Below are 27,892 nucleotides of genomic sequence, written 5' to 3' on the forward strand. Positions count from 1 at the left end.
CAGCATCCATGGAAATAATTCTAGACATATCAGCAAACTAATGTCACGGTCTATGAGTTTTGTACTTTGGTTTGGACTTTGTCTTTTGGTTTCTTCCATGTTCTGGCTTTGCCTTTTTCTCATCAGTTTATGCTTGTTGCACTTTAACCTCCTTGCTTGCCGTTTCACTTTGTACAGCTTGCCCTCGTGTGTATTCTGTTTGTGTTTACTTCCTGCTACTGATTGCCACACCTGATCCTTGTTTGTTATCACCTCCCTCAGTACACATCCTCCACGTGATACCTTTGTTCAGTGCCAGATCACTTGCTGTCGCTCTTGTAATTTTTCCTCTCCTGATTTACTTATCGGTCAGTTCGTCAGTCAGTTCGTCCTTCCTTTGTTCCTGTTTGAGTTTAGTTTGTGGTTTATTATTCCTGCCCCGGCAGCACCTTTAGTTTAGTTTTCAATTAAGCCGTTCATCTTCTTCAACCGTTTTCGCCGCCCCAGTCATTTAGGTCCAGTCTCACCATGAATTATGACAATGAAACCGTTAAAACAAGATGGAACTAGAAATATTTGCTGAATTTGCTTGATAAATGTTTTAAATGATCATTGATTAAGACAGTCGAATGCAGGATAAGAAATCATGACCGTATTCTTTTGCCACTATATTTTAATCGTAGTTTCTAAAGTTGTGGTATTGACCCAGTGTTAGCACAGTTAGCAAAACTGAGTTGCCGTCACCATTATTTCCAGTGAATTCTATAGGATAATAGTTATTCCCATGAGAATAAACCACAATAACATTTTCTTCTAGAGAGGGTTAATTCTTTCTGGTTCCCAGTAGCTATCCTGACGTTTTTTTTTTCCAATACTCGTGGCCCTAACCTTTGCACTGTTGCTAGGTTCTCCAGTTCATCCTGGTTCATGTTGTGGTCAGGGTCTCGCATTACGGGCTCATTGATGCTCTCCAAAAGCCTGCTGCCTTGTCCGAGAGCCACCAGTATGTCCTCCTTCAGATATACACAGACACATGGGACAACATTTGCAACCCAGAAAGATCAAGAATGCATTGCATAAGTATGCCGAGAAAAAAAAAAAAGAGCTGACCAATACGTGCGTCTACTCATGGGATTACCTTCATTTTGTCTTTCTTGCTGGTGTGTGTGCTCAGCAGGATGGTTGTAGCCTGGATTTCATTTGGGAGCTCAGTTTCTGCCAGCTCAGTCCCAAATGACTGCAGTGTCTGTGCCGTTCTCTTCACCATCAATGCAAAACCTTCAATAGCCTGAAGAATCAAACACGTAACAGAGAAATTCAGCATGCCTGCTCATCAAAAAGAAAACGGCACATTTGTCATGACTCAACTTTTGGTGCTTTTCATGATGAGTTTTGGAGTTTCAAGCTGCAGTACAGAAGTATATCCCTTCTGAACAAACCGTATTTGTCTTTCTTGTCTTTTATTCAAGCTAATTTTAGTTTTAGTTTAGTGTTAGCAGTGTGCTCATACAGTGCGGTGCGAGATCCACTTCTCATGGCAGTATTCCTGTGCTCCCCCGAGCTCCTGCGTCAGCTGGGTGCGGTCAATGTAGGAGTGCAGCTCAGTTATTGAGCTCAGCATGATCACCTGAGACAAAAACACTCCATTACCGAGGTGTCATTTTATTATAAAACACATTTACAACAAAGAAATCTGTAAAATCTCATTCTTTCAAGAATTGGTTTGTTTGTCAACCTCGTAGGGTTTGACTCCTAAAGCACAGAGGGGAGAACACTTCTAGTCGCTTATAGAAAATACGCAGTATTTCTATACTTAAGAAACTGATCATACGTACCGGCACCTTCATCTTGAACTCATCCTTGTTGAATTTGAAGAGGATATCTGAGAGTGTGCGCTGCAGGAGTGTCGTGGGCCTCAGAACCAGAACGAGCTCGAGGTTCCCAGGGAAGGAGCCCTGAAACAGAAGACAGATGAAAGCTGTCACTTGCGTAACAAAGACGACAGGATCCTCCTTCCCTCCCTATAATTCATCAATCTTCGGAAGAAACAGTCTGTTCTCTTCTCTGACAGCCAACAGTGCCTATAAATTATTCCTCCCTTCTGTCTACTATTTGAACATTCTCGCTCAAACAGACGAAAAAGACGAAGAAGCCCGAGTGTCAGATCAGGAAAATATGGAGGGTGAATGACCGACATTCATCTATGTGCTTGCAGTATCTCTGCATGAATAACAAGACAAAAGGACTCCTCACACATCTGTGCACGCACATGAATCAGGTTCTTTTTTTACTGAGCCGTCGTTGCCGAATCAAAGCGTCATATCACGGATAGGACAAAGTGAAACACTTTTTTACATCCGTGTCTCTTTATTCTTCTTCAATCATCCTGTATTTCTTTTCCTTTACAGTTTTTTTCATTTCAGGATTTTTTCACGACTCATTATCTGAGATTTGGGCTTGTATATATCAGAAATAAAACTGATTAAACTATCTTGTTGTAGAAAAAAAAAATCTCACAAAGCAAAAAAACAGTTTGGCTAGATGTTCTCAGAACGTACTCATAAATCCTCCTCACATCTCTCACACCACGTTTCCAGGAAACGTTCAAATCAGCCAGCAAAATGAATAAAATGCCAATTAAAATGTCATGACTGACACCCACTGACAAGCTTCCTGTGGAAGCAGTTGGATGAGGGGAGACAGTAGGTCGAGGGAAGACGCTTCTCTCCCTTCCTGTAGCAGTGCTATTGTTAATGCAGCTTAAATTAGCTAATGACCTAAAAGAATGGGTTGCCTGATTGATCCTCCCATCCGAGTGAGTTGGAAAATGCTGGTCTATGCAGAAGTGATTGTAAATACATTGTTAATATAAACCTCTCGGGAGAGGCCGAATTAATGTAATAATAAATCAACTGAGTGTTTGTCCTTGTCGACCTGCTGAAAGAAGGAAGATAACAGCGTTGAAAACGGCCGTGCTCCTAAAACCCGCAATCTGTGGAACATGCAGATGTTTTTAAGTCACGGTAGTGTGTGTACAACGAAGGAAGAGCTATTATTTGGTGCAGCTACGGCCAAAGAATGGCCAACCTTGTGGAGTAAAATCAGAGCAGCTTAATAGGACTGGCCTGATATTTTTTCCACCAAAAATTAAAAGGTACAATCAAAAATATTTACAAACTACTTCTATGTAATGATTACAAAGAACATGGAAATTTTTGTTTATTTTCTAGATTCTTCATAGAAGATTATACAACGTAACTAGCAAGCCATTCAATCCTTTTTAAGTAAAATTTGCTAAATGGGTTTGATTTCCAATACCGTCACACAATACGTTAAGTCTTAATCTTTAAAAGGGGAATGTAGCTTTTAACCGTTCAACCACACTGCTTGGATCTGAGGCTGCTGGCAGTCAGTCATGATCAACTTGCTCTTTGTTCTTTGCCAGTGGCAGACAGACACACAGAAGCCTCAAAGAGGAGCTACAGGAAGACTGGAGACTTAATTAAGACCAGTCCATAAACACTTTCTGCCCTTTCTCATCCAACTAAGCCATATACTGACATCTGCAGCTTTGCTGGAAAGCATGCTGACCCACATTCATACCCACAGCCTATAATGTGCACAAATGCGATGATATACCACACAGAACCACAAAAAAAAAACAAAAAAACAAAGCAACTAAAGCATCAAATGTCAGTAGAAATGAGCTCTGATCCACAGATCCTCACTGACTGAAAAACTTTCATCATTATACATTCAGCAGTCTGGCTGAATCCCTCCAAGCAGGACGTTGTTGCAGGATCCAACTGAATGCTCCCATTAATGCCTGTCAACCTGTGAAGGTTCGCCTTGAGGGATTAATGAAGCTTAATTTAATTTGAAATGAATGAGTGGGTCTCCCCCATGTATCTGGAGATGTTTGGTGGTGACATCTAGCCCTGATTCTCCCTTTAAGACAGGGGTCTTCAACGTTTTTCAGGCCAGGGACCCCCAAACTGATGAAAATCTGGAGCAGGGACCCCCCTACTATTTATATGGCATACAATTGTGTTTTATATTTAACAGGGCCTAGTGCCGTGTATAAACTTAGCTACTCTGTTATTGTACATTCAATACTAAGCTATTCAAATAATACACAGGTTAATATATTCATGTTTTTATTTTAAACATGTGCAAGGTACAGGGTGGCCGTGCCACTGCCATTTATAAACATCTTGCATACAACACTGAGCTATTCAAATAATCTTTAACTTTAAACATGCATGTAAATGGGACAATGAATCCTCAGATGGCACACGTTTGCACACAATTTGTGAGAAAAAACAGTTTGAAAAAAATTTTTTTTTTTAATTAAAAAAAAAATCGTCTAATCAACCAAAGATTTCGCGACCCCCCTGCAGTACCTCCGCGGACCCCCTGTTGAAGACCTCTGCTTTAAGACATTTAATCTTTTGTTAAACTTGTAAATTAACTTTTTTTCATCATTTATGATTCTCATGTGAGGATCAGATCAACACAAATGTTTGAATATAATGTTTAAAGAAAACTGTCAGGTACAATCATTTTTACAATCGTTTTCTACAGAAAGAAATGCAGAAATACCCTTGTTTCCAGCTAAGGAACAACAAAAAGATCACTGAGAGGCTATAAAGACTCAGCTTCATTATTAAGTTACAGTAAAGCAGCTATTTTCTATGACAAGCTTATGAACACTTTGTGAAGCCATGCTTTTGCTTAATAACCTCCCTGCAGAAAGCATGGAACACAGATGAATATAACGACTCTACAGACCCATTTTTCACAAACAGTGCTTGAAATAATTAAAGCAATCAAAGAAATCACTCCACAACTGCATCAGCTTCATTTGAACAAATCAGGGCTCAGTTCTCGATCTCAAAAGATGGCGGCATATCCACAAAAGAGGGGATGGGAGAAGGAAAACGAGGCACACGGTATATACACAATATGATAACTTTTACAGTTTGTCAACAAAAGAAAGACTACAGGTAAGAAAATAGGTTGTGTCTCCTGAAACAGAGCAGGAGTCCTACCGATCTCTAAAAAAGAGGCTACAATTGAATCAACCTGAAACAGACATGATGACTTGGATATTAAGATTAATGTATGAACAATCTTCTATCTTTTTGGCTCGCGGCTATTTATTCTTTCCTGTAGCTATGGAAACATTTGGTGGGCTGTGATGAGAACATTGAAGGATGTGGTAGGCTCCAACCAACCCAAGGGTATGAGTGACAGTAGCTGCATCTGCATACACAGACTGATTGACAAGACCGTTCATGGACCTAACAAACCTTATCCACCCATGCGTTGAGGCTGAAAGGTAAGTGCCTGTCAATATCTCTCACTCAACAGCTGATTAACTGGTCGTCTCTCTACCTCACAAACATTAACATACAGTTCAGACACAATGTAATTGCATCGTCAGGCCCGCAGACACAAAGACAAACTTACTGCGATTCGAAGCAGCGTCCCCTTGACGGCCGCCCATCGGTCTTGCCTGCGATCGATGACCAGGATGAAACCCACGTCTGTTGATGAGAGGCTGAAACACAAAAGGACAAAATGCATTCAAAATACAAATCTAGTTGCGCCCAGTTTGAAGGTTCAGGAGTGAAAAGAAAAGAGAACATTAATCTGATCAAGAAAAAGTACACTGGAAAGAAAAGTGGGGATTTCCTTGTAAACAAACGAGCTCAAAGAGGTGAAAAGAAATAAAACATACGTATACCGTCCTCTGTTACACAGAAGGGAAGCCAAATGCTTGTTCACGGCTTGCTGCTTTGTTAGGCTGCTCCTTATCTTCTCAGACAGCTGGTGCAGTCCATATTATGAGATACTGTGAGGCTCCACCAGATTTCTTGGCCATCAGCCTTGAGCACTCGCCTTTTCTCTCTATGCCCCCCTTCCACAGCTATCCAACTGTCCCACAAGAGGAGGGAAACTGCACGTGCATCTCACCAGCAGACTCTCCCATGCATATATAAAAACATGATGCACCTCAAGCAGAGGTGTACACAAGCCCCTTCCAACTGTCATTACCTTACATGCAGAAATGTCCCAGAAATCCTCCAGTAAAAAATAAATAAATAAATAAACCATCCATGAAGGCAAAATATAAACACAGTAATTGAGGCAGATTCCGGCCTACCGTGTTGTCTAAAGCAGAGGGAGCCTAATCTTTCAGACCAAAACAAAATCCAGCCTCTTCGCCCCCTGCACTGCATCTTCAAACTATCCAATGAGAGTACAGGAGACGCTGGGACATGAGCCAATCACAACATTGCTGCAAAGTAACGGGCAGCTCCAGTATCCAATCAGAAGAGTGAAGCAGATGTCGGCGAGGGTGCCGAGTTGCCTCTCCACTTCATGTGCTCTGTCACTGTAGCGTTTACATTTTTAGTAGCATTTGTCGAGGTCGAGGTATTTCCTTAAGCCCTTTCATTCCCTTTCATCTTTCCATATTCTCCTCCTTCGCCACCTAAAATCTAAGGCCTGCAATCAATCATCTGCTAAGATTCGCAGGCTTTAAAAGCACAAACTGCTTAACATCCCTGCTGATGAGGATGAGGAGGAGGGGTGGAGTGGAACAAAAGCTTTATCTCTAAGACATCAGCTGAGATGAGAGGGGGCTTTATGCCGAGCATTCACTGCGTGCCTTCTGCAGGTTTCACACAACACAAACTGCATAACTGCTAAGTGTTGTTTCATACCACATTATCTTGGTTATGTTGGTTTGCATTCTTAGTTGTGTCGGGACTGTGGATGTACTTAACCCGGCACATTTACCCTTTTATAGTTCCAATACCAGTGTTAATAAGAGGTACACCGTTTCTGATTAAATAGTTGGGGTGACTCAGTATTTATAATAGGTTTTGAATAGAAGGTAACTTACAACTCCTAAAAATGTAAACAGCGGTACAACGACTGTAAATATTATAGTGTTACCGTCTTGTAAAGCAAATGGAGACTCTAACATGTAAAATGAACATTACACACATAAATGTATATATTCATTGAAATTTTACGCTCATGCTGCAGCTGCACATGCTTGAGTGTCATCATAATAATTGGATTTCTCAGGACAAAGTGTGTAAAAGCACTTGCAGTGATGAGGGAAATCTGCTGCAGACCTGGCAACACACATTCTGCTACACCCTCCCCTGTTCTTTGGTACTAAGCAGTGCAGAGAAATGTGTGTGTGCTTAAGTGATGGTGGAATGAAATTCTTTCCTGGCCAAATATCTGAGAGTGTTTCCTTTGCATAAAACCAGTCAGCATAATCCCTGTGCGCATCCGCACGTAAAGAGATTAAAAGCGTGCAGGTGGAGAGATCGTGTTCTGCACAAGGACACCGCGATCATTTCTTAAGACTGACAGTAGATGCAAAGTTTAGAATACCAAACAAGTATTCTAAAAAATCCTAAGAGATAACAACGGTGGGTTAGATGTTGGTAATGTAAGCAGTAAGTGTTCCAAGAATGCTCATTTATACCACGAGAAAGGCAATAAAAGAAATTCCTTCCGCAGAGGATATTGATCCAGAGATATTTTCTAAAACGCAGAAGCTGTCCAAGGTCATACACACATCTGCTCCTCGACTTTGTTTCCCTGTTAGGGGCATCAGTCCCTCAGGTAGCTTCAGCCATCTGCTTACACATTTACAACAGCTTGAGCCACAACACACATGACCCTCACCAATAAATTTAGTAAAGCTACAAGACCAAAAAAGAAAAAAGAAAAAAGGAAAGGAAAGGAAAGAAAAATCCTGCATGTTTTAATAAAAAACGAATGCCTGTATGCGCACGGGTTTCTCTGAGTTGATCACATGTTTTCCACTTCATTTATACACCGCTCTGCTCATCTGTCTGTATGCATTATTCAGTTTCTACCAGTCGGGCTTACTGCAGTTTCTATTTTTATGCATTTTACCATCCAGGCGGGATGGAGGAGGAACAATGACGACTAGAGGGGAAGCTATAACCAAAAAAAGGAAAAAAGAGACACTCATTTTGTGGAAAACATTAGAGAAAAGATGCAAATAAACATAAAAAAACAAGGGAATGGTGATGGGGTCTGGGCAGATACTTCATGGGGAAGATTGGAAGGTGTTTTACCTTCCGTCTCATCTGGTCGTGTACAAACACTGATCTGCAGCAGACTTTTCAGTCAGTAAACACCTTTAACCATCCAAGAAGTCCTAATTCATCATTTTGTGATTCTATTGATATTCACAGAAAAATGTATCCACTCAACAAATATGAAGTGAAACTGTATTTAAGTATCCACTGCCCCCTACTGGTGGACTTTATACACTAAGACTTTGCCTCCATTTCATCACTCTGCATTCATCCCTTTTTATTTATCTGGACAATAGTTCATCTATTGATCCACAAAAGTCCAGCAAGACAAATAAGACAAGCTGGTGATATTTATAACAATAAAAAAAATAATTTTTTTTTAAAAAGCACAAACAAGGACAGGGTTAAGACAGAAAAAAACAACAAAAAACAAGCAATTATACAAGAAGAGAAGACAGCAACAATCTCACATGATTGCATGTGAGAAGAGTCACATGCCTTAGTGCCTTTACCTGGGCACACTTGTCAGGTAGGTCAGCACGTTGTGAAACTCTTTGTCCGTGATCTCCCCAAAGGCAGGGAATTCTGGGAACACAATGACCGGGCTGCCATTATCTCCTCTGCCCCCTAAAAAGAGAGAGAGAAAAAAAAAAGAAGAAACACAGAAACTTGCGTATGAGAATAAATTAATTTTGTAGGAGTGATGTGTGTACGTACATCTAGAGATTTTAGATATCAATGAAGATTTCAAGATATGATATAGATGTGAGGCAAAGACACTGAAACTATCAGTGCTGGTCCCAGCTGTTATGCAGTGAGTCTGATTACCAGTCTGTCAAGGGAAAGCTTTTTGATTAATTACAGCTGGAATCAAAGAGGAGAGGACACAGTCGCCGCAGGGAGGCAGACTGAGATGAGAGGAGGCTGTGCAGACAAATATCCAGTATGACAAATAAAATGGGCCAGTCCTCCACTTTAAAGCAAACACCAAGAAATCTATTGATTTAATATAGACGCACTGTTCTTTACTTTCCGTTTAAGATATATGCTTTGGTAGATAAAGAGAAAAATATACCTCACACATTCCAACCGTTAATATTTAATTACATTTTATTCACAATTTCATAAAAACATCTTTGGTGATTAATTAGAAATTAGTCTAACAGATGAAATTTCAGCTACCGTGTGTCTTCAGGAATGTTTGGTTCAGATTTTGCTGACAGCGGCCAAAAAGCTTGTTATGGTAAAATACTGACTGGTACACAGAAGTGTATGATATCATTTTTCCATTTGATCCTCCTTTCCAGCATAGAAACAGAGACTTTTAGGTGAAATAAAACACAAATGCCATAACCGTGCTTGTTCTGCATTCATCGCTTCCTTTACAGTCGATTCAGAAAACACACAGTGTTCGTCGAGCAGCGACAGACGTAAACAACTGGTCGAGATGGAATAAAAGTAAAGGGAAAAACCGACGGGAGATGCAGAGATGCTGCTGTGTTTGCACACAATGATTGTTGTTGATGCCAATAATCTCACTTCTCACACGCGTACAGTAGACGTGCACAAGCAACACACAATCTCCCTTCCTGAGCAGAACAGCTGCTCTGTCATCGCATGTGCCTGGAATATCAATCTGCCTTGTCCTCTCTCATCGCTATAGCAACAGCAAGTGCTCTGTCATGATTTCAATGTCTGCTTAGATCTCTGTCTGCAAAATGGTTCCCGTCTCGGCAGCGGGCGTAAGGGTCACCACATAGAAAAGGACAGTTTCTATGTTTCTGCAGGAAAAGTAAAATGGCTGCATGAAACGTGAAGACGTGGACGTGTACTGGCAGTTGAGTGAAATATAGATCAGGAAGCAGGTATTTGGAGCAACATCTGACAGACAGTGAAGAGGAAAAGGTGCTACATTTGAATGGCAAATCATAACCGTCCTGAGAAAACAGTTCACATGAACTATGCAAATATGCAAATATGCAAAAGTGGAGGAGTTAACATACAAATGATAAACCGATGGTAGGTAGATAGATATATACACAATATATATATAAAATGGAAAAACACAAGCTTTTATCACTACAAGCACACAGAACTGGGTAAATCATTAAAGGAATTGTCACCTGAAAGGAAGGCAAACTGCTTTTTGAGGTCGGGGATGATGTCAGCAGCACGGAGGGGACTGCTGTCCAGCTGCATGATCTCATCTGGAAGAAAGAGAAAAGAGCATAAAAGTAAAGCAGCTGAAGCGTAAAGCTGAGTAAGTAAATCCAGGACTGATGACGAAGCAGTCCTTGTTTTTAATAGAAAACCACCATGAACACTCAGAAGCTTTACCCTTTAGCAAACCACATAATTAAACCATGTCTGGCAAACTATGCTGGCTTCATGATGCAAACTGAAAACCACAAACTGCAGAACAACTTAGTTGCCTTATTTAAACTGTCTCGGAATAACGAGATTAACAACAAAGAATTTGACTGATTTATGAAGAGCCAAGAAGAACAGCAACACCATGGATGTCTGAATGGTACCAATGTGCACACTGAAATGGTATTATACTCAATGGATGTTTTCTGTGTAGAACCACACTGATGTGGAGCTGTTGATCACCACCACGAGACAACAGGTATGAATGAATAATTGCCCGACCTACAGCCATCCTCCCCAGCCTTTCTTGTTGACACAACATGCTTGTCAATTGTGTCATAATAATTAGTTTACAGCTTGAAAGTGACCACATATTTAATATCTACAATCTGAGTTTGAGATTTGACATCTGAGCTATTACTGTTGCTTAAAAGGGTTTGTGCTGCTTATTTAAACTGGTCTGAGAGCCGTCAGCCATTGGACACAACCCCTGTGTGTCAGTGCAGAGATCACTTCTAAATCTTTCATGATTTCAAAATCAATATAGATCATATTCGATCTATATGAAAAGAAAAATACACGTTGCTGTTTATTACCAAGACAAGCCTACCTTCTCTTCATTGTGGAAGCTCTGAGTCATGTGAAGAAATGGATCACCAGAATTTTGATTCATTTATTTATTTTTTTAAAATCCTTTGTTTATTACTTAGAAACGGTTTTCGCAGCCGACCACCGTCTCGTGTTTTTAATCCAATGAAAAATCTTTTAGTTTTGCCTCTGTTATATTATCAGGTGCATTGTTGTAGGCTTAGGGGAGGAAAGTAGCTCATCAGACTAAAGAAAGAAAGAAAATTCAAGCTATAAAGTATCACCAATGCTCATACATCACTCCATTGGAGAGGCATAGCTTTACTTAAAGCTGCAGTCTGCAAGATTTGTTGTTGTCATACGTAAAGTCCTACTTTTTGGCATTTTAAGAGTTTACATGATCTATCAGAACGCTTGAAGTTGAAAACGGTGACCTCCGTAGTCGCAAAATGCAAGAAATGCTTATTTTTTAACCGAAAAATAAAAAGTTATTCAACTTCCTGTCCCGCCCCATCAAAACACGAGAACTCGTGCACGTCAGATGCGCCTACACGACTCCTCATTCATCAACTCACCTCTCATTTGCGATCATGGAAGACACAGTAAGTAGACTAGCCCGTAATGAAGTTCAATAGTCCAGATAAATAAGCGTGCACAATCGGTGATTGACAGGCAGCAGAGCCCAGCTCGTAACCTGATTGGTTACCTTTTACCGGTCCGGTCTGCAATTTTGTAAACAAACCTGCTGGCTTTGGAGGGACCTAGCGGGACATATAGGGGACCTAGAGAACTCATTTTTTTTTGTATTGGGGTATTTAATGTACTACTTTCAGAATCCCCGGACAGTTCCAGGCATTATGCTTGAAAAAGAGTTGCAGACTGCAGCTTTAACTGACTCAGAAAGCACAGACTGGAAGTCACTAATGGCCACAGGCATGGGCATCGCACCCATGGGGGATGGGGGTGTTTCGACACCCCCACTTTTACAGCAAGATGATTTCATCCCCCCCACATTTTCCAAAAGTAAACCCGTTTGCTCCATGGATGTATTATATTAACGGTTTGCCCACCCTCATAGTGCACAAACATACAAAATGGAGCGCACCTCAGCCCCCTATGCACAAAAAGGCATTGGTCAAACTGAACGGACATTTGTGCTAAATAATTAAGCCCATATTTAATTATATTTCATCCAGGTTCTGGTTTTGGATGGTCCAAATGAAAATAAAAAAAAAAAGAAGAAAGAACTCTTTAGAATATCTATCCAGATTTGAGCAGTGTAACTATTGTAGTTTCCATACAGGACCTAGTTTAGGACGATCAGAATGCAAAAAAAAAAAAAGCAGTAAAATGGCCCTGTTCTGCATTTTCAGAAATCAGAAAAGGGTTTCACAAATCCCAAACAAGGTTTTAATGAATCTATAGCCTCTTTAGAATAATTCCATCCAGATTTGATCAGTCTAATTATTGTAGTTTCCATACAGGACCAAGTTCAGGATGATCAAAATGCAAAAAATGCAGTGAAATGACCCTTTATGCCCATTCATTTAATTTGTGAATCGGATGCCAACTTCAGCGTCGTGTCTATGGGCTTGATGTGGTACACATGTGCCACCCCTGGAACACCCCCACATTTAAAATCACTGCTCCACCCCTGGCCACAGGTACTCATGTCTTGGTGTCTGTTGCTGGAAAGTGTTCATCGCCACACAAATGCAGAAAACCACATCAACAATTCAGACCACAGCTCAATAATTCCCAGTGATAATGGTCCAAACAAATACACAAAGTTTAATTTCTACTTTTCTTTCAGGGCCTCCCTTAATTGCAGCCCAACATTATAGAATATTGCCAGAGTACGCAAAGAATTAATTGAAACCGCTTTCTCTTTTTTTGCTTGTTGGGCAGTAATCTGTCATTATCTTAGAAACAATCCCTTTTTTAAAATCGGTTCAACTAACCACTGTGAAAAAAAACTAATTAGTGTTTTACTTGATCTCTGTAGAGGCAAAATGGGAACGAGATATCGCAAATATGGCATGTACATCTTTATTTTTCACTGTGACCGTCTTTTGTACTATATGTGTTCTAACATTTGAAATTGATATTTCATATGACACCGTTCGTCTACTGTTCTGACCGGGACTTTCCAGAGGAAAAGATCTCGTGCTTCACCTTCCAGGCTAAACAAACGAAAACAGAAAAACCCCTCCGGAAATCTGTTCTGCTGCATGTATCATATTGGCCAAATATTGGGGACTCAGGATGCAGACCTAGAATTTGTAAGGGTTTACAAGCAGAAAAACGACACACGTGTGGATATAAGGAGTTTATGAACGCATGAAGAGTCAGAGCACAGCAGGAACAATTCCATTACGATTCTGGACAAAGCGAAGAGAATATGAAAGCAGGGTCTCAAGTCTGTCAGCAGTTAGCCTTATAAACATAAACAGTCTCTGTTACTGCTGTTACGTGTGTGTTTACGTCACTAAAGTTAAGAAACAACATCTCAACACAGAACCTGAACAAAATATGAGGCTCTGGCTCATAAAGTCACTTAAAGGGACACTATGTATTATATCAAGTCATTTATTAGCTCAAATCAACATATTCATTCATAAATTAGTCCTCATTGCTGTAAAATTATCTCTGTCAAAAATCTCACTTATCCTCCTGAGTGAAGAATAACTTGTCTGTATCTACATAGAGCAGGTAAGCTCTATGGAGGCTGCCATGTCCTTCTGGTCTATGAAAAACGACAAAGTGCCGAGAGGGACATAAAGCACTTCGAATCGCGTTTTCCCCAACGCCAGGCCTGCAAGCGGAAATGACGTCATAATGGCTTATTACTGGCGCTAATGGTAAATAGATTTTATCTCGTAAATTATCCCACTAATAATGCATTGATTGTTACCAAACTTCTGCTGTAGTACACATAGACTCTTAACTCACAAAACGAGGTATTAGAAAGTTTGTAAGTTTACCGGGAGTTTATTTAAAAGAACACTTTCCAGATAGCAACTACACACTGCTGCTAACGCTACTGCTGCGTCGACGTCACTTCCGGTAACTCCCGGAATATGACTAATTGCATTGTTTGCACACCAAAGGCTATGTCAACTTATGTTATCTGACATGTTAAATGTCATCTGTATTTATAGTGTTATTGTATGTGTGTTATGTAATCCTTTGTACTGTGTGTCTTGCTGTATTTTTGTTTGTATGGACCTTGAGTCTGAAGCCATAGCTTCTTGAATCTTAACACATACCGACTGCCGTAGTTCAAGAAGTTGCAGCGCACATTTGAAAACGCGAGGCGCTAGAGAGCAAATTCATTCGACTTTGCAAAATAAAATTGCACCACTAGATGGGGGAAGAAATTACATAATGTCCCTTTAAGCTAATCAAGATGTCCAAGGCAAGAGACTTGAAGCGTTGTCCAAAGAATAAACTTTTGTAAGCTTCAGAAAAATACCCAGGAGCCGCAGAACCGTTGACAAAACTGCACTGTGATATGTAAAATGGTTTAAAGCTGTAAAAATTGCAGGTGAAAATGATGAGAGGGTGAATATAAGAACCAGAAAAGCTAAGAGGTTACAGGAAGCGACTCTCCAGTGGATGCAGATCCATACAAAAATCGATGTCTGTTAGATTAATAATACAGATCATTATTGAGGTTTCTTCTTAGTCCCTCTTTGTTTGTTTCACTTTCCTGAGGCAAAACACGAAGGACTACCACATTCTTTTTTTCACTGGAACATACAGCATGTATCTTTGTTCTGTACAGCTAAACGCCTTTTCTTAATCAGAGACTGTGCTTAATCATTTGTGACATCCATGATGGCTGAGACCTTAGGCCTCAGCTAGTACACAATCTGTTAACATACAAGAGTTCAAACAAGTACCTGTATATTTAATTTGCACTGTTAAGCAAGACTTGACCAATTAAAGAATACAAGTTCCTTTTTAAATGTACATAAATATATAAAACAGACTTTTCAAGAATTGCAATATCTATAGAGTCTAAGGGCTTTTTCAGTGCGGCACCGTTCCGGTTTGGTGACGTTCAGCGTGACATGAAACTTGCAACCATCCTGATAAATATCCACCTGGTTTGGCTTCATACTCAGTTCATCATAAAATATTCTGCTGCTACGTTTGCAGCTCTGATGAGGTCTTAAAAGCAACTGTTGTATCTTTACAAAGGCACTTCCTTTACTTCAAATACTCCAGTGACTGAAATTTAAAAAAAAAAAAAAACAAATAACAAAAAAACAAAAAGGTCTTACTGTTATCTTTTGTTTGGTAACAGGATCCATCAGCTGATGTGGCTATAGAGGCTACTCATTGCGCGGCTCGCGAGCTACACATGGCTCCTCAAGCTTTAATTGGTGGCTCGCACTCGTATAGTAGCTTATAACAATATGGTAACAATAATAATAATTTTTTTCAAATAACACACAGCGAATACTGCACAGTATTAAGTATTTTTATTAAGTATTAATTAAGGTTTAATGGTGTTTCCAAAAGGGGGCACTGTTAAACTTGGCAACGCAGCCCGCTTAAACCACCGTCACACTTGACCGCAGTGCACGCTAGCTCCTTTAGCCAGCGCGAGATGCAGGCACAATGGATCGGTTTTTAATTAAAAAAGGGCAAAAACCAGCACAAAAACCATGCTCATCTTGAATGTCTCACTATGATTACAACAACAAACTACAAATACAACATGAAGAAAGTCAAGGACATGCATGCCAGCTTCCGCTCATCCCAGTATTAAAGGTAGGGTAGGAGATCCTGGATTTTGAGTCCAGCGAAGCTGCATTTTGAAAATACACAGGTAAAAAGTCCCAACCCTTTTCTTCACTTTCCCCCCGAAGGCACGCCTCTAGAGTACATGAACGCGCACGAGCACGAAGGTGCACGAGCGCTGTTCTGACAGCAAGCATCGATCGTTGCCGTATTTAGTATTTAGTATTTAGTATTTAGTTTATGCTAACTATATGTTTAATAATGCTAGGTGCTAGCCAAGCTGGCTCTAGTTTAGCTTCCTGCCAAGCTTCTGGACGTGTAATTCGTTCACGGAGCAGGGTACGCCCACGGGGGGGAGGAGGGGGAGGGAGGAGCAGATTGCAGTTTGATAGACGGCATCAGTATCCAATCATTGTGAACGGTCCGTTCACAATGATTGGATACTGTTTTTCCTAGATTGTACGTTCTAGAGGCCACTAAAACTTTTCATAATTGTGTCAAAACTTTTAATTAATTGGTTGCAATGGGGGTGTGAAGAGTATTTCAAGCAATATGTAAAAAAATGTTCCAGAAAAAGATCCCCTACCCTGCCTTTAAGGTAAAAATGGTCTTAATTGAAAATGTATTTGCTGTGTTGTTTCTTTTTTTGTGGGATATTTTATATGTAGAAATGCATATTTGCAAAAGGGGACTTAGCAGGTTGTCGTGAAAGTGGCTCTTCCCTTGATTTTGCTCTACCAATGGGGCTCTTGTGAAAAAAATAGTGAGTATCACTGCTATAGAGGATCACTACACTGTCAATCCTTGCTTGCTTTCCATCTCTTCATTGTTAATTCAACAACAAAAAAAAAAGCAGCATTATTTTTGTTGCCGGAAAACATTTCAAATGATCGATGCTTTTCCACATGACGGTTTACAATAAAATCTTCTATAGTAACAACAGCAAAATGTCAAGCAAACAGGATGTTCAGCACTAAAAACAATCAGAGTGGTGCAGTCAAACAATTGGCAGAAGTAGCTGAGGAATGACTGAGGGGAAAAAATAGGAACAATCTGATGATTAATTCAGGAACTACCTTTCAATCTGGATGGAGAACTAAATACCGATGATAATTAATCACAATGAAAAATCTCCGTGAACTTTTATAGTCTTTCTCAGATATTGTAGTAGTATTAAATAGTTGCAATTCAACTCTGTGATCCATTGGTTTTCTTGCTTAGAAAATTTTCACAATCCAATTTGGGTTATTGATGACACCCACAGTGAGACTAGCGCTGGGCGGTATACCGGCTCAAACCGAAAGCGGTTTATTTTTGTTATGATGTGAATTTGTCGTAGACTGCAACACGGGTTTAATTTGCCTCAACATCGCTCGGAACAAGGCACAGCGGGTTTTTCCCTGCTGCACTGCTAAACGTGCCTGCAACAGAAGACTCTGTGTCAACGGAGGCTTTGAAAGAAGCTGCAGCGGATGTTGAACGCGATGACACAGAGCAACGTCTACCGAAAACACATCTGTTGTCTGGAGATGCTTCGGTTTTAAAAGCTCTAACGCTTTTTGGGGGCCGTGCAAACTTGTATTAATGCTTGCGTGGACATCAAAATATTTTTATTTTATTTTATACAATTCTCGTGACAGTGGAATAGGCTATTCTTAGCCAATCTACTGCAGTAATTCTTCTTTCAGCTGGTGGAAAATGTGGTTAACACCCAGTCATGCATGGATGAAAATAAAAAATAAATAAATAAATACTGTCATACCAGTATAATTTTGAAAGATACTTTGGTAATACCGCCCACGTTAGTGAGACCTTTTACAAAAAATACAAGCCTGCGGGAAGGGGAAAGAGAAATCTCTTAATTTTCATCCAATGTAGGACATGATCTATAAAAGGAAATTCTCATGGTTGTTTATGAAGCCATGGAAAAAAGATTAAATAAAATTAGAGAAAATGTCACATGGTGCAGAAGCTTTGCTCCCGTATAGCCTCTGTTTACAGAGGCAGGTGGTTTTAAAGCTTGAGTGGCAGCAGGAGATCTCCACGGTTGACACAAAGATTACACTAATCTATGGCCAGAAGTAAACATACACGCACAATTTTCAGTTAGTTGTACATTTTACACCCCGACACATAATTAATTCCACAACTGCAAACCTGCAATTAACAGGTTGTGAACCCATCGTGACCTGAGGCGAAATTCAGTCACATACGTCGATATGCTACAACAGAAGTGCTTCTGTTTGTGATGTGCCAAATGTTAATTTGTTCATTTATTATGAATTAAAAGCCCACCTGTGACTGGACAAATATCATTGATCACACTCTTACAGAGTTGGCCTGGTTTAGTGTTTGGAAACATATTCTCACATTAAAGCAGAATCCGTTTTGTACCTTCAATGCTTGAAAGACCCACTTGATAAAAACATTCTGTACCAGACCTTTAATCTGACACTTTTCCAATGACATCAGCAGTTAACGGGTATAGATCAGGACTGGCTGACTGATTCTGTATAATAATCGAGACACGGCTTCCTTTCTTTCAAATTTACCTCCAGGAAGTGTGTTCTCAGCAACCATAAAAGAAGCCATGCAAGTGGAAATGAGACTAGATAAACGACTGTTTCTGTGATGTTTGCAGCATGGTAAATCAACGGTGATGATGACAAAGACCAGCGTCGCCTACGGTGTTAGAACACAAAGTCGCAGCTGTCTAGCCAACTGAAAGTGCCTACAGGCTCTCACATGCTCCTCATGTAGTCAAGTTCACAAAGAGACCCCGGCCAGTTTCCTTTTTCTGACCGGGCTTCACTTACTGAGCCGCCACACCCTGCCCACAGAAACTCCCACGCATATCACATCAAAACCACCCCCCCCCCCTCCTCCCTCGGGCCAGAAAGGGGCTATTCTGTTACTGGAAAATCCCCTCCCCAATGTCCAATTTCAGCTTCAGACCTTTTTCACAGACACTCTCTTCATTTACCCTAACCTGTGTGAATATCCACTCACCACTCATGCATTTTTTACTATTGTAAAAGCCCTTCTGGCAGTCTCGGATATCAAATGCTACTGTATTTCTCACAAGACGACCAACAGTGAAACTACTCCAGTATCAATTCAAAATTCTCTCTGGATCTTTTCTCATCAAAAATTGGTACTGTAACAGCACAATTATCTAATGAGAGAAAAGGATGTAGATGTACAAGACCATAAACATCCAACACAAGACAAAAAAAAATAAAAATATGAAGCTCACACTAAAGACTCATTTTGGTGTTCATTTTAGACATAATCATCTGCATTGAAATAACTAACCGATTGCAAATATCATTGTTTGCTGTTTAAACATTTTCATGTGACAATCTTAAATTTCCATATTATGGTAATTAACCTAACGTTAACACTCTTGCTCTGCTGTTCTGGTTTTTACAGATAAATATTGAGAAAAAAAAAAAAAACACACACAGAGCACATCCTGAACAAACAGAACATTATTACAACATTCTCTCTTCACTCACACAAACACATCACCTGCTGGTTGAGGCGTTAATGTTCTTTAAGAAGCTTAAGGATGGGGATGAGTTTCCACTCACGCTCACGTTTGCGGCTGACAAGTCAAATGTTAGTGGGTCACATACACACCTGGACCGCCTGCCACTACTGACACAGATTAACTTGACGAAGTTAAAAACTTGACCTTGAATGAACTCCTGCTTCTCTATGCTAGAAAGGCCAAAATCATTATAAGTGTTTATAACAAATATGGCAAAATTGCTATTGTGTTTTATTGATATTTAAGCAATAATAATCGATTTGTTGCTTATTCTCAGTTGTGTCGCGTTCGCTTCACTCGGCTCCATCTGTAAACTTGCCAGCATGTGGCTGAAGTTCTTGAAGTCAAAACTGATCTTGTTTCTTGTCAGGTTTGTGGTGGTTTTCACATGTATTGCTTTCCATATGCAGGGCTCAGAAGGAGCTTTGTTTTTGCGACAGTGATGCTGCATCACACAACTGTAGGGGGGGCTAAGGAGCAAAGAAATTCCCCCACCGTACTGCTACTTTAATGGGAGATGTTCCTCAAACACATAAGGACTGAAACAAAAGGACATAGAAATAAAAATGCTTCGAGTTTGTCAAGCTTTGCTTTTGTTCTACATCTTTAGCCCAGCAGGGTAGAACTATACAATCACTAAAGCTCGACTGGACACACAAGATTAGTCTGACCAGTTCAGTTTCTGACTAAATGTCAAATAAAGCCACACTTTTCCTTCTGTTCCTGAATTATGGTGTTCCTTCATCACCAGAGACGTAGTCTTACAGAGCACCGATGAGTTAAGATGACCTCTGACCTTTTGGATATAAAAATCTCCCTTTATCATGTTTGCATTTGTCATTTTAAATGTGTCTTGTAAGGACAAAGTTGCCTTTGACCATCAAAAACTAATCACTTCAACCGTGAGTTTTTTGGGGACTTTGGACACAGAGTGGGGGAGGGGCAACAAACAGCAAAAAGGGGGCTTAAGGTCATGGCCGTGGAGGAGGGGGAAGAGGAGATTAAGCAAACCGCTGAGCATTGATGGGTAAGTTCATGCAAAATGAAGGAAGCTAAAGGTGAAGGAGCTCAGATGACGGTTCAAAAAGGCAATGTCCAAGGTGATGGTGATGATTAACAACCGTGTTGATCTGACTACTGATCAAGTAACAGTTTGAGAGACATAAAACATACAAAACTATTGAGTCCTCTCAAACTAACCCATAAGACCAATTGACAGTGTCCTCTTATTTGTTGCCTCACAAGGATTTTCACCCATAATTGTGCCCGGATATATTTCAGCAATGATGATCACATTAGCCACACCCCTCTTGCATGGACAAAACAGGATGCAGATGGACAAACATCACCCAGTTCATGAATAATTTAGTTTTCTTGTCCAGTTTGTGGTTGATTTTTTACAAGAAAAACAGACAATGTACAAAACAGGACAGTCAAGCTGACAATGAATTTCAATGAAATATAGACTTTACTGACAAAAAAAAAAAAAGAAAGACACTTTTATTAAATGTTATTATTATTCCAAAGGGAGTAAAGAACCCTAGAGGAAGACAGGGGGATGTTTGGACTTAAGCAAACCAAACCAATGTTAAACTGATTTATTGTAATACTGAAATAAACTGCAGAAAAAAAAAAGAGTGAAAATATAATTTTGTCTTAAATTAAATTACACAAAATTATATATATATATATATATATATAAAATAAATAAATAAATAAAAAAAATCAAACACCTACCGCAGAGCCAGTGGCAGCGGCGGGAAAGTCTGTAGTAACTCTCCACCTCCTCAACAGATATCCGAACATGAGCCCAACTCTCCTCTTCTGGACCCAAACAAACACCCAAAGTTCTCTCCATATTTCTCTCTTTTTTCTCACTCAGATCCTCAATCTCTACTCCCCTCTTCGCTTCAGTGTTACCATCATCCACCGACACTGAATCAGCACCTTTATCAACTCCTTCTTCAGTCTGATTCGACTCATCTTCTCCTGGACTCTCCTCTCTTTGCTGCTTACTGGTTAGTAGAAAGTCTGTGTGTCCTGTGATCACAACTAAGTTCATCTCGTCTCCATCTGAACCTACAATCCTCTGCCTGGCTAGAGTGGGCCTTGATTCCCTTTTAATGCTGAACCCAGAGTCCAAGTCAGCATCCATGTCCTCCTCAGTGTAGAACCCTGAATCCGCCATCTCCTCTCCTCCAATCCTTCTGTCCCAGTCTGCCTCTTCTTCATTCCTCACCTGCAACACTTGCTCCATGAAGCTGTGTAAAAACTATCCCATGAACAACTTCCCTCTCATGCTGACTCCACCTTTCCTAAACCTCCACATCCAGCCTCGTATTTGCTGCCAGGCTGTAGGTGCTCCATCGCCTGCAGATATCTGTCAGTAACTGAGAGGACTTCCTTTTCCAACCTCAGGTTACCTTCCCTGTATACAAAAGCTACTGTGTAGTACTGGACCCCACCCTCCCTCCCTCCCTCCCTCACCCAACTATTTTTCACCTGTCCCCTAAAAGGGCAATGCCTCCAACCTGCCTAAATGACCAAGTCTGACCCTCTAATAAATATCCAGTCATGACTTTTTATGGCTAGCCACTAACGGGGAAAAAAATTACTTGGTAAGATGTTTCGTGACAGTAGATACTGCAGCTCCCAGAGCTCATTTACCTAAGCCAATAAAACTTGGGATCCCCTGCTTTATCTCAGGAGATGCGCACCAAAAATACAAAGCCTCCATTCTGACCAGCCCATTCAAACTCTGCCTGCATCCCCATTTAACCACTGACTATCAATTGAAAGGCTCTATTCTTTTTTGCTCCACTCAAAAGGCCCCATTCTTACAAACTTACTGAAAGACGCAATTCTAATGAGACCTCTCAAAGAAAGACACTGTTTCTTGACAGAATGTAGCAATTTAGATTAAATTTCATTGAGTCATTCAACAGACATTCTGTGTCTTCCACTGTCACCATTATAGAGATCCGGTAGTGCTACAAGGTTTTAAATATATACACGCTTTTATAAAGCGGGTCAGTGCAGGTATGCGTATGCGAGGGAATGTTTCAGGTGTTTGCAGGTTATAAACATTAACGTGTGTGTGAGACCAAGGGCTTGCAGGAGGTTATCAGTGTCATAGACACATTTTCTCTCAGCGAAGAACAGCACTTACTTCCAGGACAGAAGGTTGTACAGTAAAATCAAATGTTTTAAAACACTTTGAGCTCCCATTCTCCACCGTCTGAAAGTGTCATGAAGAATTGGCAGCAGAGAAAAGGCCACGCTTTGTCAGAAACATCCACATTTAAGTCATGCTTCTCATCTTCTTCGCTTGCTCTAAAACCTACAGTCATGTGAGAAAGACAGTTTTTTTTATCCTCTTCTTTCAATGCCAAGGTTTTATGCATCAGTACAGAATGAATCATCTGGTCCGTACCAGATTTTAGATCTAGGTAGGTACCGTCACAGATGAGCAACATGACATATTACACCATGTCATTATCTGACCAAAACTAAACTAAAATGCCATTTCCAAACATTTTTGCAGTCCATCATTAAACATCCCAGACAGCTACCAATCTTCCCTTCAGCACATGTCCCAGCAAGTTCACTTCAAAGTCAGAATGTGCAATGTTCAAAGAAATCATGTTCATAACAAGTTCACAACATTTAGAAAAAGACTGAACAAGGTTGGCTTGTTTGGAAAGGTGGCCAAAAAGGGGCCAATTCTGTCTGAAAAAAACATCCCAGCACAAGCTTAGGTCTGTAAAGTCGCATCTGAACAAACCACAAGACTTCTGGAACAATGTAATATAAATGTATATTTATACATTTCTTCTGTCTCAAAATTTTTAGAGTTAATGTCTACAAAATAAAAAAAAAAGGCCTGAAGAATCAGTGATCTGTCTCTTCAATTCTCCTCATGGCTAATGACTTTGCCAGAGCTAGAAGGAAAAGAAAACTTTCCCCTAAAAACCATGTAGCTTAAGCAGAGTCCATGTATGACAGTGCTGTACATGCCGATACAAATGCAAGGAGACATTTATCCAGGAACAGAACAAAATCAAATGTCTAAGTTAAAAAAAGATGAGAAACAAAGATGTGGGTGTTTGACAAATATGCAAAATGTTAATAAATACACAAACACACACTGTGGGCAACCCTGAGGAAAATAGCTTAAAAAATGCAAAAAATGTGCAAATACATACAGATAGGCAGCTATTCTCTGACACAGAAATTTGCACTAAAAAGGTACAAAAATACCATCGATATGTCCCCAGACTCACGTGGCTTGAGTGGTACCATTGGTATCCCTCTATCCAATTCAGATGCATTCTTCCTGGCTTTCCTCACCATTCTTTTCTCGCTGCGTGTCAGCAGTCCTTTTAAAAACAGAGGCATAAGGCACCCCTCGAGGTGGAAAAACTCTTACTAGCACAGTACCAAACTAAAAACCTCTTTAAATCACCAGCTCCCGATTCCTTTGCACCAGCTCATCTGCTGGCAAGGTGCTGTGTGCTGCAATATCTGCATTTGCTGAGGAATCTGTTGCTGCTGCGGAAAAATGTCAGCGCAGCTGCAGAGATCTGTAAGTTGGAAACCCAAGTGGCTGTTTAAGCTGCGCAGTCACGCACTCTCACACACAAAATGTTACACACACACACACACACACACACACACACAAACAGTCATGAGGGTAACAAGGGAAGCCCACAGGAAACGCTGTGTGTGAGGCTCTGGGCACGATGCCCTGCTAAACTCTAGTCAGAGCTAAAAGCAGGGCTATATTATGCATGAACACATACATATATGTCTGCACATACACACCGATGTGTAGCCTAATGTGCAACTTTCCAGGGCTGGAAACTTTCTTGCACTTTTCAGAGTTGAGTAGTAGCAAATAAAGCTTAAATGCAAGCATCTGCACGCACACACACATACAGAGTCACACAGAGTCATATAAAGGAAAGTCTTTCCTCTTATGTCCGTCTTACCATCCCAGTCTCTCCACGAGTTCTTGCGGCTGGAAGGGCTGAAAGGGAAAGGAGAGCCTCGTCCAGAGATGTCCAAGTTCTGGATCAGATGACTGAGGCGGTTCATGAGCCGGCAGGATGCCTCCCCACCCTCCCGCAGAAACTCATGCAGAGACATAGCTGCTGGTCTCATACACTCAAACAAACTCTGTCATCCAGGGAGACTCTTCGCTGCACCGTCAAAGCTCTGCTGAACAGCTTAACAGACTCCAAAGTTCAGCTCCCAAATACAGATATTGGAAGGATCCATTTTTGTCCTCATTAGTAGAGTCCCTCAGGTATCAGGTGGAAGTCACATGCATCCTGTGATGAAAACACTGCACTGGATACGTACAGCACGAGCAAAGTGTCCACTGCAGTGCCACATTGGGGACTCAAGAAAAATAGCACAGTGCAAAGCCGGCAGAATCACAAAAGGCTGAGTCACGGTCTCCACAACCTCTGAAACAGACACTGTTCACTGTAGACGTGAGAGTAGGCTCAAACTTGCTCACACACCCGTACTCTAAAGGACACACATACCTTGTCACAAGTGCAACTACTGAAGGTTCAGAGAAGGTTTTTAAGGAAGGACAAGAGGGGAGGAGGATGGAGTGCAACAGAAGCAGAGGGCAGCCGGTGGAGCACAAATCCCCTTCTGCTCCTCGGGCTAATTATATTCCTCCTCTCCTTAACTAATCTGCCTTTTCCTTCCCCGTTTGAATCCCTCTGCAGTCCATTCAATTCCATATGAAACAGGAGAGAATACAAAAGGCATGTAAATTGCAGAATCAATCCCATCAGCAGCAAAAAAAAGTGATACAAAATAATAAACCTCAATTTAAAGTGCACACAGACAGCTTACAGTGTCAATATGTTGTCTGTTACTGAGACATATGGTTAAACAAAGTGGGTCCTCTTTGATGGTAAAGAAGAGGAGGTCATTTGCTTGCAGGCTTTTAAGTTTATGTGTGTGTTTTGTGAGCGTTTGGCTGTGTTGTGTTGGCAAGCAAAAGGCAGCCTACAAGTTTATAAGGTTAGAACAAAGGCGGGAGAGGAGCTGCACTCTAACATACTGATGAGGCAACTGCAGGGGACAAGACGCACAACATTACCTCCCTATTCAGTGACCTTCCCACCTCCTCTGTGCTTCCTGAGAGCTAAGGCCCCTCATCAGAATTAAACATGATGTTAAGTGAACAAAATCAGACTTTTAAAATGCAAGTAAACATGTTAGTCTTCTCACAATCGTACAGAATCTCGCTCAAAACTGGACTAATATACTCAGATATTGTTGTTTGGGTTTAAATCACTCCTGCATGTATACATTCAACCAAACTCAACTGGGCCTTGGTGCTCCTGCACATGTTCTAAAGTTCCATCTTTTTTTCTTTTAAATCTCTTTGTAAACACAGCAGAGTACCAGTACATTTCAATACAGCCAAATTCCAAATAAAGATGCTCTCATTCACATATTTTTCTTTTGCTACGACAAATGAAAGCATTGAATATTGTGACTGAAGAGCAGCCCATAAAGGCTGCGTGTAAACTCAGTCCCATGCCCAGACTGTCGCTCCGCTATAATAAAATCCTGTTTTCATAACCGCAGTGTCATCTGACACAATCACTGTCCACATGACTTAAAGAAACCGAGAATGATATGCTACTGCAGCGATTGTTCTTGTGTCTATCTGGCCACGGCTGACTAGCTGGAGACTAATACTGGCTTGCTGGATCCATCTGGCTATACACCTGCTGTGCCTTCAGGGATAAACAGCACAGCTCTTTTGACCTCTAGTGATAAAAGGAACCAGGCTCGCGCATTATGCTGATAAAAAAGTCTGATATCCCTATCTGATTTACAAAGTTCCTTGTTGAGTTTTCTGCACAAACAACAGAGAAGATAATCTGATCAATAACAAATTACTAAAATCAAATAGCATCCATTTACCTCCGAGACAGCTGGGTTGCTTTAAGCTCAGCTCAAACACTTTCATAAATCTGTGTGCCATCCTAGCTAACCTAAACTACAAGGATAAACACAGCTGTTTCATGCACACAAGCAGAGAGGAGTAAACTTGCCATATCAGCTGAAAAAAAAAGCAAAACAAAAAAAAAACCCTGCAAGCACATTAATGCGACCCATTTATAACATGATAAATAAAAACAACCCCACCCCCACTCCTCCCACAGCAGGACTGGTTACAGATGAGCACATTCCTGCTAAAAGAAAGCTGAGACCTGTGTCTTACTGAACTGGAGGTGTCCCTTTAAATCAACTGGAAGTAGGTCATATGCCCAGTTAGAGAGAAAAGGTAAAGCCGTCTGTGTCAAACGCTACAGTAATAATGATATTCATAGATCATCTAAATAGGTTTTTGATCATTTATTCTACAGATAAAATAAAATCTCCATCGAGGTTGGATGGTCCCGACTGAGATACCCCAATAATTTCTGGATCGAGTGTCAAATGTTCTGTAAAGACATCAACAGAATAAAGGTCACTAACTTTTGTAATGCTCTGATTTTTGTGTAAAAATTTCACATTTCAAAACATACATTCATATGCATCTCTAATATTTTAACTCAAAAGAGGGGATTTTCTGTTTTTCCCTCGGGGTGAACAGTAATCGCTTTAGTGATCCTTTGACTGAATCTTTATCTACCTTGGCCGTGTCCCCAAGCACATAAACAACTTCTGCTCAAGGATAAAGTAGGTGGGGGACTGTTGTGGAATATGTTGGCACTCAATGATAATGGTTTCCTGGTAAATGGTTAAAATTGTCTAAAGTCATTTATATTTCCGTACAACCATTTGCCCTCCCTGCAAGTGTTTAACTGAAACACTGCTGCCTCTAAGTTCCTGCATGTCTGAAATGCACTTCACCATTTTATTATCAGTATCAGTTAGCTCTGATTTCACTTTAAGTAAAGATGTTTTTAATAGTAACTACTGTATGTACACCATGGTTTAAGGTGGTAATTGCTTGGGCCACACCCTCCCTTACTGCCCAAAATGTATGTATGGAGCTGGAATAGGATATTATTGAGTGATAAAATAAAGCCTAATAATTAAGCACTCATTGCATACTTGTTTTTTTGTTTGTTTGTTTGTTTGGTTAAAAAACAGCCACTTAAGCCACTTTAAGTTAAGAAAATTAAAAACACGTACTCATCCCATAAATTATTTCAGTCAGAACAGTAACAGTAAATATGGATTGGATCGCTACATCACTACAGCCACAGGTTGGGATGGAATGTGATCGTGTATCAACACGGACGGCCAAAAACCACGAGCCGAAACAGATACAACGGTGTTTTGATGACCGTTTCTCCGGGGAGATTCAATAAAGCCATCATATCCCCTTCTGTGTTTTACAACAAAAGACTTCCGTTTCAGAGCAGCTCTCCAGATTAGAGAATGCAAAATCATTTCTATCCAGAGATGACTCAGTTTCTCCGAATCTCTGCTTTCGTCACTTCCTCTCTCCCTTCCTCTCTGCCGTCTTCTCCAATCAGTGTTACTGTACTCTCCCCTGAGC

At 40.5% G+C, this 27,892-nt stretch overlaps 1 protein-coding gene across 6 annotated transcripts in view; it reads right to left on the reverse strand.

Annotated features, from left to right (window-relative positions):
* Positions 1-27,892, reverse strand: part of mcf2lb (mcf.2 cell line derived transforming sequence-like b) — a 43,515-nt gene that overhangs the window by 13,613 nt on the left and 2,010 nt on the right. For 2 of the 6 annotated variants that reach the window (XM_075479324.1, XM_075479323.1), the window contains exons 1-8: positions 21,079-21,727; positions 10,202-10,285; positions 8,591-8,705; positions 5,452-5,542; positions 1,815-1,934; positions 1,490-1,606; positions 1,118-1,267; positions 868-992 (exon numbers count right to left, since the gene is read on the reverse strand). In XM_075479324.1, coding sequence (XP_075335439.1) covers positions 868-992; positions 1,118-1,267; positions 1,490-1,606; positions 1,815-1,934; positions 5,452-5,542; positions 8,591-8,705; positions 10,202-10,285; positions 21,079-21,598 — 1,322 coding nt within the window. In that variant the 5' untranslated portion in view covers positions 21,599-21,727. Of the gene's footprint in view, positions 1-867; positions 993-1,117; positions 1,268-1,489; positions 1,607-1,814; positions 1,935-5,451; positions 5,543-8,590; positions 8,706-10,201; positions 10,286-21,078; positions 21,728-23,624; positions 23,881-24,332; positions 24,637-27,892 lie in introns of those variants that run through there. The other 4 variants (XM_075479328.1, XM_075479327.1, XM_075479325.1 and 1 more) reach the window with 3 other exon arrangements.

The sequence above is a fragment of the Odontesthes bonariensis genome, chromosome 12, assembly GCF_027942865.1.
Source record: "Odontesthes bonariensis isolate fOdoBon6 chromosome 12, fOdoBon6.hap1, whole genome shotgun sequence".
NCBI lineage: Eukaryota > Metazoa > Chordata > Actinopteri > Atheriniformes > Atherinopsidae > Odontesthes > Odontesthes bonariensis.